This window comes from Doryrhamphus excisus, chromosome 6 (genome assembly GCF_030265055.1).
Source record: "Doryrhamphus excisus isolate RoL2022-K1 chromosome 6, RoL_Dexc_1.0, whole genome shotgun sequence".
Classification (NCBI taxonomy): domain Eukaryota; kingdom Metazoa; phylum Chordata; class Actinopteri; order Syngnathiformes; family Syngnathidae; genus Doryrhamphus; species Doryrhamphus excisus.
This window is the reverse complement of record NC_080471.1, coordinates 13,506,188-13,519,241: the sequence shown is the minus strand read 5'-3', so window position 1 is coordinate 13,519,241 and position 13,054 is coordinate 13,506,188. Positions and strand designations below refer to the sequence as shown.

The 13,054-nt window shown below is 42.7% G+C and overlaps 1 protein-coding gene across 3 annotated transcripts; it reads right to left on the bottom strand.

Annotated features, from left to right (window-relative positions):
* Positions 1-7: 7 nt before the first annotated feature.
* LOC131130852 (ETS domain-containing protein Elk-3-like) lies at positions 8-11,366 on the bottom strand. 3 transcript variants are annotated; one of them, XM_058074918.1, is made up of 5 exons: positions 11,060-11,366; positions 7,144-7,352; positions 4,644-5,444; positions 2,511-2,633; positions 8-299 (listed from the first exon to the last, which is right to left on the bottom strand). In XM_058074918.1, the coding sequence occupies exons 2-5, from the start codon at positions 7,348-7,350 to the stop codon at positions 252-254; spliced, it is 1,179 nt and encodes a 392-aa protein (XP_057930901.1). In that variant the 5' UTR covers positions 7,351-7,352; positions 11,060-11,366; the 3' UTR covers positions 8-251. The 3 variants fall into 3 exon arrangements, with proteins under 3 accessions (XP_057930901.1, XP_057930900.1, XP_057930902.1); XM_058074917.1 differs by having other exon boundaries at positions 8-617; positions 11,060-11,365; XM_058074919.1 differs by lacking the exon at positions 8-299 and adding an exon at positions 629-1,023.
* Positions 11,367-13,054: the final 1,688 nt, after the last annotated feature.

Here is a 13,054-nt window from a genome sequence, read left to right as displayed (position 1 = left end):
TGCACACTTTCTTGTGAAAAATGCATTCGATGCTTTTATTGAAAATGAATGACATTCATCACAATACAAAATTATACAGAATACATACTGTATACCACGTCCAGTATAAAAAAAGAGGAAATTACAAGTACTAAAAAAGGGGTTTTCGTTATTAGAAATCTTGTTTTTGAAGTGGGCATAGGAGGGGAAGAAGGATAGAAGACACAAAAATAAGGCACAGCCGGTACTATGTGAGAAGCATAGTGCATACATTACATAGAAAAGGCCTGATAAGTGAAGCACGCATCACTTGTGCTGACCTGGAAGAAAAAAGAAGTGATAGGTTATGAATGAGCTACGTCTAGCTAGAGTTCAGCAGCTAGCAATGCCTCCACAAATATGGCTTTAAACCGAGTGCTTTTTTCCAAACGCTGCAACCTGAAGCAACCCAAGTGCAAAAACAAAACAAAATGAGGTCACAAACAGTCTCAAGAGGACTTGTCCAAAAGTCGATTCAAGACGGGCAACTTTCCGGATCAGGATTTGTGGGAGCTGGGTGACAGGAGCGAAGAGGAGGAGGGTGTTCCTTCCAGGTTTGGCAGGGGGACAGGCATGTGTCCGTTGATTAAGCTGGGGAACTGCACAGGAAAAGAAAGGTGGGCTGAGAGTTAGCATGGAGGGGGGGGGGGCGGAAGCTCTGTGAAAGGCCGCTTTCCGGTGAGGAACCGCTGCATTGTCGCTGCTTTGGGCTTCCTGTTATTTGTTCATTGTGCCTCTTCCTGTTCGTCTCTGTCCCCTTGCACCTCCGCCACGCTTGTCAACTGTTTGTGCGCTAAGAATCCGGTATTGGGGCGTGGTGTCAAACTGTATGAGTGTATGTGACGAGTGAGTGAGCCGCTCTCAAACCAGTTCACCCTGTTCGGGCTGGTCGGCTCCCCTGGGCTCAAACAGGAAGTATTCACAGGATTTCCTCTCTCGCTCTGCTGCGCTGAAACCGGACACCCCCCTGCTGGACCCGCTCACTAGGTCTGATTAGTCGCACAACTGTGGCAACACAAAAACATCTTTTGTCCCTGTTTGCTGGTGATGAATATTCATGTGAGCAAAAACTGTGCTAACTCTAAATTGGAATGCCCCGAAAATTTGACCAACAATATGCGTCACACCTCCATCTGAGCGAACATCTAAAACAGGGGTCTCAAACACATGGCCCGCAGGACACTAGTTTGAGGCCCCCGCCTTGATATGAAAGTTTAATATATATAGATATGGATATCTATATATAGATATAGATATGGATGCTGTATGGTATCATGTACCCAGAAAAAATTATTACGTTTGATTAATGTTCATGTTAAAGGTTAAATAACTGTTAATAGTTATCCTCCCTATCCGTGTGGAAGTGGTAAGTTTTTGGCTATTTAAGTTTAAAGGAAATAACTTGAAGGCTACCGTTTAGGTCGCTAGCTCTCTAGTTTTGCGTGTTAGGTTAATTGGCGACTCCAAATTGTCCATAGGTATGAATGTGAGTGTGAATGGTTGTTTGTCTATATGTGCCCTGTGATTGGCTGGCGACCAGTCCAGGGTGTACTCCGCCTCTCGCCTGAAGACAGCTGGGATAGACTCCAGCACCCTTGCGACCCTCGGGAGGTTAAATAGTATACTGTAGAAAATGAATGAATGTAATGCCACCAAAGTAGCGTACCAGTGACATCAAGGAAAATGTGTGATGATAGCCGTAGAACAGGAAATGCAACTTAGAAAAGCTGGGTTAACGTCTTTCCTATGTGACAACATTGCTGTCTTCATCAGTTAGCAGTGAGTTTACAAAGTCGACTCGGTTAACTTGTACGTTAAGTTTAACACGTGATGTTGGCTGCTGTATTTTGCTTTTTATTTGGCTTTTTTTGCTGTGATACTACAGCTGGCAGAGAATGTAATGATAACCTTGCTCTCGGTTTTGAAGTGACAATTACGGAACATCGCTGTCTTCATGTTTAGAGACTTGCATCCGTGGCAGCAGTAATTTTGTTGCATCAACTCTTATACGGTTAACTTCTTTTTACAATTGTATGACAGAATAATATTACAATGTAATCACTTTAAAGCAGGGGTCTCAAACTCGCGGCAGTACCTTCCTACCTACAGTACCTTCTTACACTTGCATGCCAGTTAAGTGTGGTGCATGAAGTCGACTACCAACTCACCAATGGTGAGTAGTTTTATTTTGGTTTTATTTAGTAATAAGCTGTGATATATTTTATGGTTCCTAAAACAGAAATTGGGCGTCCCAAAATGAATTGTGTTCAACTTCAGAGGTTCCACTGTTGGTTTATCGTCAGTCCCCGCCCTCCTCTTCCTCCTCCTCCTCCCCCAGACGCCCAACTCACTTCCTGCTTGGGCTTTTCAAAATACCAGTAAACAACGCCTTTTTTTTGTTGTTGTCTATTTTTGTCCCTACGTGCTTCCTTCCTGCACCGCTGCCACCTGTTACGTGTGTGTGTGTGTGCGTGCGTGCGTGCGAGCCTCACCTGGAACAAGGATCCGTGGCCCTGCAGCCGGGCGGGGCTGAGTGGGGCCACGGGGCTGAGACTGCTCCAGAAGTGGATGCCAGACAAGAGTGGACTGTGGGCCAGCAGCAGACCAGAGGCAGTCTGTAAAAGAGGGAGTCATGGAGAAGAAGGAGGCGTCAGAGTGCACAGAGAAAAGCTCTGAGGGCTTTTGGGTAATGTAAAACATGCTGAAATGCAAAATGGACCAGCTTTTTTTTTTTTTTTCGTTTTTTTTTTTTTGGCCTTTGGAAAAACAAACTGGCGGCGCAGGAAGGAAGTCTGCGGTTTCTCCTCTGGAATACAGAGGTGACGTAGAGGGGGGGTTGTTGTTGATGGGGGGGGGGGGGGGGCAACTGGAGAGAAAACATATGAAATCAATTTCTCTCTTTTTTCTCTCTGGGTCTTCTCCACCCTCCTCCCAGCTTCCCCCTGTGTCACCTCAGAGAAGCAAGCCAGTGTTGCAGCCCTGCTCCCATTATTAATGGAATTATTGGAGCATATGGCATCACTTAAGGGCCTCTTCCCTTCTCTCACCGACTCCACTCGCACACATTTTTTTGAGCATGGTGCGTGTTAACGTCTTGTTTTTAACCCCCCCTCGTCACCGCACCTTTTATTAAAAAATGTTTTATTTGCACTCTTGCAATTAATACAGTGGCCGTTTCCCAGAGATGGGCTAACAAATATTTGACAAGTGACTAACTGCTGGTGGATTGTTAAATAACGAGTGTGTTGTGGAGACACAGCCCTCTGGGTCCACAAAGCAATCACGAGATGCCTTCAAGTATTGGAGCATCCCATTGAAAGGGGCCATTCAAGGCAGGTTTATTATTGCTGTTGTCGTTCTTATCAGTGTAAAAACAAGGCTAATTTTTGGGGTCAAACACCCCCAGTATTTATACTTAACTCAGGTGCCCTTGGTAGTTGTTTGTTCCCCCACTTCAAAATGTTACTGCATGAAACTGCAAAAAACATGCTGCATTGAACGCATCATTCGGAATGAGACATGCTGTCAAACAACAATGGAGGAAAATGAGTGTTGGCTATATTTACTTCATGACCATAGTAAAGGCACTGCTTTTATCCAAGAGGAGACTGAGGGCAGTGAAAAAACAAAACAGACTATAAAGAGAGAGAAAAATATATATATATATATAGCATTATTGCAGTGGTCTCAAACACGTGGCCCGTGGGCCAAATGTGGCCCGCAGGACACTAGTTTGAGGCCCCCGCCTTGATATGAAAGTTTAATGTTAGTGTGGCCCGCGCAAGTTTGATATGGATGCTGTATGGTATCATGTACCCAGAAAAAATTATTACGTTTGATTAATGTTCATGTTAAAGGTTAAATAACTGTTAATAGTTATCCTCTCTATCCGTGTGGAAGTGGTAAGTTTTTAGCTATTTAAGTTTAAAGGAAATAACTTGAAGGCTACCGTTTAGGTCGCTAGCGCTCTAGTTTGCGAGTTAGCATGTGTCTCAAGACCCTGCAGTTGCGCATTATGTTGTAAATAAAAAGAGTATAAATGTGACTATAGTCGTGTTTTGTCATGTCTACAGGGCTCTAATAATGCTTTGTTAATTTTAATCTGAAAAAAATCATTTCTCTACCCACCAACTATATGTGGTTTCTTAAGTTTTTATTATTTGCCGTTTTATTATTAGTATTATATTTATTTATTACTGATTGATTGATTTTCTTTATTCTTGATTTGTTTATTTATTTTTCATCTTATTTTGTGAAGAAAAATAAAAAGTAAGATATTTGAGAACAGTGGAATGTTTTATCAGAGCTTTTCTTGTAGAAAATCAGAACCAAAGCGAAGTTTTTTTTTTTTTTTTTTAATAAATGCGTTTTTTTGTTTTTTTGGAAAACCTGATGCAGCCCAGTCTCACCCAGACCCTAGCTCCAGTGGCCCCCAAGTAAATTGAGTTTGAGACCCCTGCATTATTGTATTGTCATTATCTTTCATTGGTAAAATGAGCAACTACATATGGTATCAGCACGGCAAGTACTACAACTAGTATATACTGTATAGTAGCTCCTCTGAAAAGTGGACTGTACCACTTGGCGTCTTTTGTCGCATGGTAGCGTTAGTAGTGTCAGCTCACCTGTGTGGTGAAGAAGGCGGGAGTGAGCGATCCAGATGGCAGCGCCGGACTGTTAAGGGCGATGGAGCCGATGTCGCTCCCTGCCAGCAGCAAGGAGGGGGCGGAGATCTCCAAAGCTTTGGGTTTTTTGCTCTTAGGCGGGAGTCCATCTCCTAGGTTACTACAACTAATGGAGGAGGAGCAGCCACTGCTTCTGCCTCCTCCTCCACTGGTGCTGCTCCTCTTTTCAGGAGCATGGCGGGCTCGCTCCCTGTGCCCAGAGGAGAGGTTAAGGGGCTGGGCACCCTGCTCAGAGTCCTCCTCCTGCTCCTCCTCATTATCATCATCATCATCATCATCATGGATGGTCTGCTTAATAGAGGAGGTGGGGGAGTGAGAGTGAGGAGGCTGCATACGCGGTCTGGTGGAGGTGTACGATTCAGCTTTGGTAGAGCTCCCGTCATTGGTCCCAAATCGGATTACGGAGCGCGGCTCCTCCTGGCGCTCCCCCCGCAGCGCTCGCAGCAGCTCCGGCTGGTTGTGGAGGGAGGCGATGCTGAAGGAGGAGTAGAGCCCCGAGCGGAGGTAGTCATTTCGGTTCTGCTGCATCCCCAGTGCTGCCAGGGTCCTCCTCTGCACCTCCTCCCCCTCTTCTTCCTCCCCTTCCTCCTCCACATCAAGCTCAGGGGCCTCTCCTTCCTGGAGGGGGAACCTTCCTGAAGCCAAACCCATCTCCACCATCTGGGGGTCCATCTTCAGGATCTCGGGGAAGGACACAAACTTGTAGACAAACTTCTGGCCAATCACCTTCTTGATGATATTCTGTCAAGTAGAAGAAGCCGTTTAATTAGCTAACTCAGATCGTATAGCATACCTGCATGAATGCTTGTCTTTTAGCATCCATACAATAATATATATTATTATTATTTCTTAGCATTACACTTTTTGCTGCTTCAAAGTTCCTATTTGCTTGTCTCTCAGTATTCACTCCATATTTAATGCACAAAAGCATCAGAGTGTCCATCTCCCAGCATTGACAATTTAAGTGAATGCATTAAGGCGAATGCTTGTCTCTCGGCACAGCATCAATTTTTGATGCACAATAGCATTAGCGTGATTGCTTCTTTATCAGCATCACACTTTTTGAACGTGTGATACTTTTGTATGTTGCTTGTGTCACAGCATTAAAACAATGTTTTGATGCAGCAATCGCATCATTGCGAATGCTTATATCTCAGCACGAAATCCATTTCGGATGCAATAGCATCACACCTATAGAATGCTTGTCTTTTAGCATCTACTTAATATTTTGGACTAAACCATTAGTGTGAATGCCTGTTTCTCAGCATTGTTAATTTTTGGTGCATAATAGCATTATTGTGTATGCTTGTTTCACAGCATTACAGATGTGGATGCGTGTCTTTCAGCATTTAAACCAGGGGTCTCAAACACGTGGCCCGCGAGCCAAATGTGGCCCGCAGGACACTAGTTTGAGGCCCCCGCCTTGATATGAAAGTTTAATGTTAGTGCGGCCCGTGCAAGTTTGATATGGATGCTGTATGGTATCATTTACCCAGAAAAAATTATTACGTTTGATTAATGTTCATGTTAAAGGTTAAATAACTGTTAATAGTTATCCTCCCTATCCGTGTGGAAGTGGTAAGTTTTTGGCTTTTTAAGTTTAAAGGAAATAACTTGGAGACTACTGTTTAGGTTGCTAGCTCTCTAGTTTGCGAGTTAGCATGTGTCACAAGACCCTGCAGTTGCGCAATATGTTGTAAATAAAAAGAGTATAAATGTGACTATAGTCGTGTTTTGTCATGTCTACAGGGCTCTAATAATGCTTTGTTAATTTTAATCTGAAAAAAAAAATTTGTCTACCCACCAACTATATGTGGTTTCTTAAGTTTTTATTATTTGCCGTTTTATTATTATTATATTTATTTATTTATTACTGATTGATTGATTTTCTTTATTCTTGATTTGTTTATTTATTTTTCATCTTATTTTGTATAGAAAAATAAAAATTAAGATATTTGAGAACAGTGGAATGTTTTATCAGAGTTTTTCTTGTAGAAAATCAGAACCAAAGTAAAGTTTATTAATTTTTCTGTTTTTAATAAATGCGTTTTTTTGGAGTTTTTTTTGGAAAACCTGATGCGGCCCAGCCTCGCCCAGACCCTAGCTCCAGTGGCCCCCAGGTAAATTGAGTTTGAGACCCCTGATTATTATTATTATTATTACCAACTATTTATTAATGCAGCTGTGAATGAATGCTCATCTCTCAGCATTTACAATTTTATGTTGATACGCAACAGCATGGATGTGAGTACTTGTCTTTCAGCATTCAGACACTGCCAATCAACTGAGTATTGAGGAGCCCAGGAAGTGTATAAAGTGGTGGAACACCTATACGGTCAGTGAAGGCAACGTTCCACACAGCACTACAGCATTACTTCTGCATCAAACACATAAGAGGAAGTGGAAAGCAGCACCAAAAGAAGATGGCAGAAGTGTTTACTTTGTCGTAGTAGTAGCGCAGGGCTCGGCTCAGCTTGTCATAGTTCATGTTGGTCTTGTTCTTGCGTAGCCCCCACAGCTTGGCCACTTCCTCTGACTTGAGGAGCTTGAATTCGCCGTCGGTGGACGTCCAGCAGATGAGGTGCTTGTGGCTCTGGTCCAGCAGCAGCTGCAGCAGGAACTGCCATAGGGTGATGGCACTATCCATGGCTGCAACAGGAGACAATTAGTTTGAATTCAGGATCCCCTGGTGTGTCTACACTTGGAGCAAATTTAGTTGCTAGGCATAGAGGGAGGGTCCTGTTTGAGCTGGACCATGTGCTGCGAGGATGATGAATAGACGTGTGTGTGTGTGTGTAATGTGGCGGCGCGAGGAGAAGAGGAAAAACACACGAGGAGGAACAACAGCTCAAGCCAGAAGTATGCTTGCGGTTCAACCTGGCCCACTCTCTCTCTCTCCACAGGAAGTGAGACGGGCGCGGGGAGTGGGTTATTCCTTTCATAGTGGAATGTGTGCTCAGACACTCGATGCATTGCTTCAGTTGGCAAGATGCGGAACGTGTCGGCATCACAGACGGGAAGCAGATTTTCCATCTTCGCCATTGTGCAAAAGTGACTTTGAAATGATGTTCTATCAGTATTGTGTCCCTAGAACCTCTTTATGAGCACCAAACGTGACAAGAATCCATCATCTCCCTCACATGTTTGCTTCACTTCACAGGAGAAGGCGTTCAAGCACTCGCTTTTGAAGTTGCGGCTCCTCCTGACAGGAAAGAAAAACCTTCTTCCTCATGGATATGATACCACGTTTGAGTCTGACTCACTCCTCGCTAGGTGAGCCCACCTCATGAACACACCCACCCAAACAGGCTTCGCTACACATCTTTAAAAAAAAAAATAAAGTAAGCCTGGAGTTTGTTTGTATTTAGCATTTAGGCTAACCTAGCATGATGTTGCTGATGTATGTTATGTCACCTTAATGTCATATAGAATTTAAAAGTTGGACTCCTAGGGATTAATCGAAATAGAATAGATCTGTTCCAATGTCAAACTACTCCTGTAGCCTAAACATCATACATCTGAAGATTTTTGTGCGACGACTGTCATTCTAAATTCTGTCATGTCAAAATCTGAATCTTTGAATCACCTTTTATTGTGCCTACATGAAAAGTACTGTTCAAAACATTCACATGCATTTCTCAAACACGCGGCCCGCCGGCCAAATGTGGCCCGCAGGACACTAGTTTGAGGCCCCCACCTTGATATGAAAGTTTAATGTTAGTGCGGCCCTCGCAAGTTTGATATGGATGCTGTATGGTATCATGTACCCCGAAGAAATTCTTACGTTTGATTCATGTTCATGTTAAAGGTTAAATAACTGTTAATAGTTATCCTCCCTATCCGTGTGGAAGTGGTAAGTTTTTAGCTATTTAAGTTTAAAGGAAATAACTTTAAGGCTACCGTTTAGGTCGCTAGCGCTCTAGTTTGCGAGTTAGCATGTGTCTCAAGACCCTGCAGTTGCGCAATAAGTTGTAAATAAAAAGAGTATAAATGTGACTATAGTCATGTTTTGTCATGTCTACAGGGCTCTAATAATGCTTTGTTAATTTTAATCTGAAAAAAATAATTTGTCTACCCACCAACTATATGTGGTTTCTTAAGTTTTTATTATTTGCCGTTTTATTATTAGTATTATATTTCTTTATTTATTACTGATTGATTTTCTTTATTCTTGATTTGTTTATTTATTTTTCATCTTATTTTGTGTACAAAAATAAAAAGTAAGATATCTGAGAACAGTGGAATGTTTTATCAGAGCTTTTCTTGTAGAAAATTGGAACCAAAGCGAAGTTTTTAAGAAAAATTTTGTTTTTAATAAATGCGTTTTTTTGCTGTTTTTTTTGGAAAACCTGATGCTGCCCAGTCTCACCCAGACCCGAGCTCCAGTGGCCCCCAAGTAAATTGAGTTTGAGACCCCTGGTCTAACTGAAATAAGTATGGCTACTTCTCAGAGAAGCAAAGTGAACGCGTTTCCACGTCTGACCACAACAACTGACGTAGCAGACATCTTTGTCATAGTGCTCACGTTTTTCCCGTCACGCCTGTGTATTGTTGACAGGTGAGTGCTGCTAGGTAACAACGTGTCTGTCCAGACCGGAGGGAGGGTGGCGTCGCCGAGTTGAACTCATTTCCGACACATGCCATCCGCTGCCATGTGAAACTACAAAGCTGTCAAAGTCAGGACTTCCTGCTATTCTGCTTGCAAGGACAAATGGCCAGCAGAGGGGATCCCACAGCAGGGGAGCGCTTCCCTAGTCCTGCCACACTTCCTATACAGCAACGCCACAGAGGGAGCGGGAAAAGGAAAGGAAGGGGTTCAAACCGTCAAATCATTGTCCCCTTTCATAAACACCCTGCTCCACCCCCCCGTCATCAAGCCGTCAGGGCAGATGTACAGGTTGAAGGCGGCACAGCGGAACAGGATGTGAGAGAAAACGTCAGCTGTCACTCAAGAATTGAAGCCCTCAAAGTAGTACTGTACAATCAATATGGATCAATATGGACATGTAGTGCGTTAGACGGGTGCCATTACATGATAGGAGGGAGTACAGGGGTGCAAAATATTAAGAAAATTAATAAAAACATTCCATTGTAGCTATGCAAATGGTCCAAAAACTGGCAATAATAGCAGACATTTTTTTTAGTATAGTTTCTATAGTACTACTACAGGTAGTGGTGATGCCTTTCGTTTGTGAAATAAATTGCATGCAAAAAAAATACAAAAAATAAAATATGCAAATGTTTTTACATTTTCATATACAAATTTTATGTTAAAAAATACCAAAGTAGCATTAAATGCAGTTCATTCTTATTCTCTGAAAATAACGGTTCATTGTTTTTAAAACATGCTAGGTTAATTAGCGATTCCAAATTGTCCATAGGTATGAATGTGAGTGTGAATGGTTGTTTGTCTATATGTGCCCTGTGATTGGCTGGCTACCAGTCCCGGGTGTACCCCGCCTAGAGCCCGAAGACAGCTGGGATAGGCTCCAGCAACCCCCGCGACCCTCGTGAGGAAAAGCGGTAGAAAATGAATGAATGAATGTTTTTAAAATCCCAAATATGTGTATATAAATGTAGATTTTTAATGTAAAAACATATATAAAATTGACATTTTAGTATAAAAAAACATTTAAAAATTGTAATTAAATGCAGTGACGGCATAAAAATAAAAAATATACATATATACGGAAAAAATGCTCACTCAAAATACATGCTATTGAAATTATGTTTTTTAAAAAGATCATGTTGAAACAGAGTGATTATATTATACTTAATATATATCAAATATATTAAAAATAGAGAGACAAACACAAGGGGTGGACTAGCGGAAGAGAGTAGTAATGGTTTTCTGGTTGGGGTGACCCAACACTTTCCTTGCCCCTGAGGCTCTTGACAAGCTCTGCTACGCCACTGCTCGGAGACGGATAAACACAAGCTCTTCCCGGGTGAGTCACAGGATGATTGCGGGCATTGTGGGCCAGGATGCTCGGGCTGACATGTCCCCCGTGGACGCACAAAGCCATGCAGTGTGTTGGCCCAACGGAAACTCTTAATGAGATTAGACGTCGTGTGCAGACATTACTTGGTCATGACCACATCTCGCTCTCTTCCTGTTCTCACACAGCGCGGAAAAAAGTCCATGTCTTTTTCAATGTGATTTCTTCTTTGTTGTGTGTTTTTCCATTTGTTTTTTTTAGAGATTCTGTAGTTATGTTAGTCGTTTTCACTGAAAGCTATTCTTCGTGTTGCGTTCACTGCCTTTAAGATCGACACGGATGATTCCAAACAAACAACTAACTCGTCGCGAAAAAGAAGCTAAAATATTTTTTTTAAGTTATAAAACAAAATCTTACCTGCGTTCACTTCTTTGGCCTTTCTTCCCCTTCGAGGAACTTTAGCGCGACGTTAGTGAGATTCCCTGTGTCTCCATGCTTGCTACAACACGGCTTGTGCTGCTCTTGAAATCGGATCCTGAGCTTTTTCTTTTTCGGAGCAGGAAGTCAGAAGCAGGCAGACGCAGAGCCGGCTCACTTCCTCTCGCCGACGATTCCCCAGGCGCTCTGCCGTCTGTGTAAACACACTTTTCCTCCCCTCCTCTTCGCCTCTGCCTACCCGCTGACGGACGGCAGTCGGCACACATGGCTAGCCAAAAAAAAAAAAAAAAATCCGACAGCCCCTGTACTGACATCATTGCTTCTGTGGCTGTAATGCTGCATTCAGGAGCATCTTGTCGATTAGAGTTTCTTCCACAATCACGATAATATTTCTCTTGTTTACTCGTCTTTAGGTGGTCTATCGTTTTCTGTACTACGTGTAAAACACACATAATATTATTTAATGTATATTACACGTATATTAGCTTACTATGGTACTTAATCCGCAACTTTCACAATGCCCCTGAATGTACACTGTACACCTTCCAGAGTGCCTGGTTAATCCAAAAACTACACTTTTCTGCACTCGTGCCACAACATATATATATGATATACGATATACGATATGATGATATACGTGATATATATATAATGATTTAAATTGACTTTTGATGATGACTTCAGTAGTTCAGGTCGTGTAAAAAAATGGACAAAGTTCTACTGCCATTATAAAGAGTTAAACCAAAGCATATGCAGTGTTATTAAAAATAATATACATTTCATATTTAATTTTACTTTCATACACATTTTTCTACACTTACATCATTAGCTATGTTGCCAGCATGATGCCTTCAGTAGGACTTCCTACAAAATAACAAGGAAATGTTCATGGTTGTCTTTTTGTCCATTCATTTTCTTCTGCTTATCCTTATCTCAGTCTCAGTCAGGAAGCCCAGACTTTCCATTCTCAAGCTACCTCATCCAGGTCCGTGCTGTGATGCTGAGGTCACCAGAAGACAAAGCTCATGATCTGCCTTTCCATCTGAAAATCCAGCCTACCCTTACTTGTGAACAAGATTCTAAATATGCTTGAACTCCTGCACCTGGGGAAAGACCTCACTCCCCAACCAGAAGGGTGCAATCCACCCTTTTCCACCTGAGAACCATGGCCTCAGATTTGGAGTTGCTGAGTCTCAGCCTTGAAGTTTCACATTCAGCTGCACACCACCCATGTAAATGATCACAGCTTGATGAGACCATCAGGACCATATCAGCAGATGAGATTCTAAGACCCCCATACTGGACACCCCCCAATGCCTTGGCTGCACCTATAATTTCAGGGCACCGACCACCTTGTCACCACAGTTCCTTTTGCAATGGAGACACGAAATAGGGCCCATTTGGATTATCTTCTGTCGTGTGTGTGGGTTGAAGACTCGATGAACAGGATGAACTCTGCTAAATGTTTCCAACGCTTAGGTCTTCCAGGTCACGCCATCCCAAGCCATCCAAGCCAACTCTTCACCAGGTAACGTCTTACCCTGTCCTTCATTCATTCATTCATTTTCTACCACTTATCCTCACGAAGGTCATGGCGGGTGCTGGAGCCTATCCCAGCTGTCTTCAGGCGAGAGGCGGGGTACACCCTGGACTGGTCGCCAGCCAATCACAGGGCACATATAGACAAACAACCATTCACACTCACATTCATACCTATGGACAATTTGGAGTCACCAATTAACCTAGCATGTTTTTGGAATGTGGGAGCTAAGCCGGAGTATCCGGAGAAAACCCACACATGCACGGGGAGAACATGCAATATCCACACAGAGATGCCGGAGGGTGGGATCGAACTCAGGTCTCCTAAATGTGAGGCCTGCGTGCTTACCACTTATCGCCGTGCAGCCTTTTTAATTGCAATTGTCCCAAAAAAATATTTAGGTGATTTAGATTATTTTGAGTGCAAACTAACAG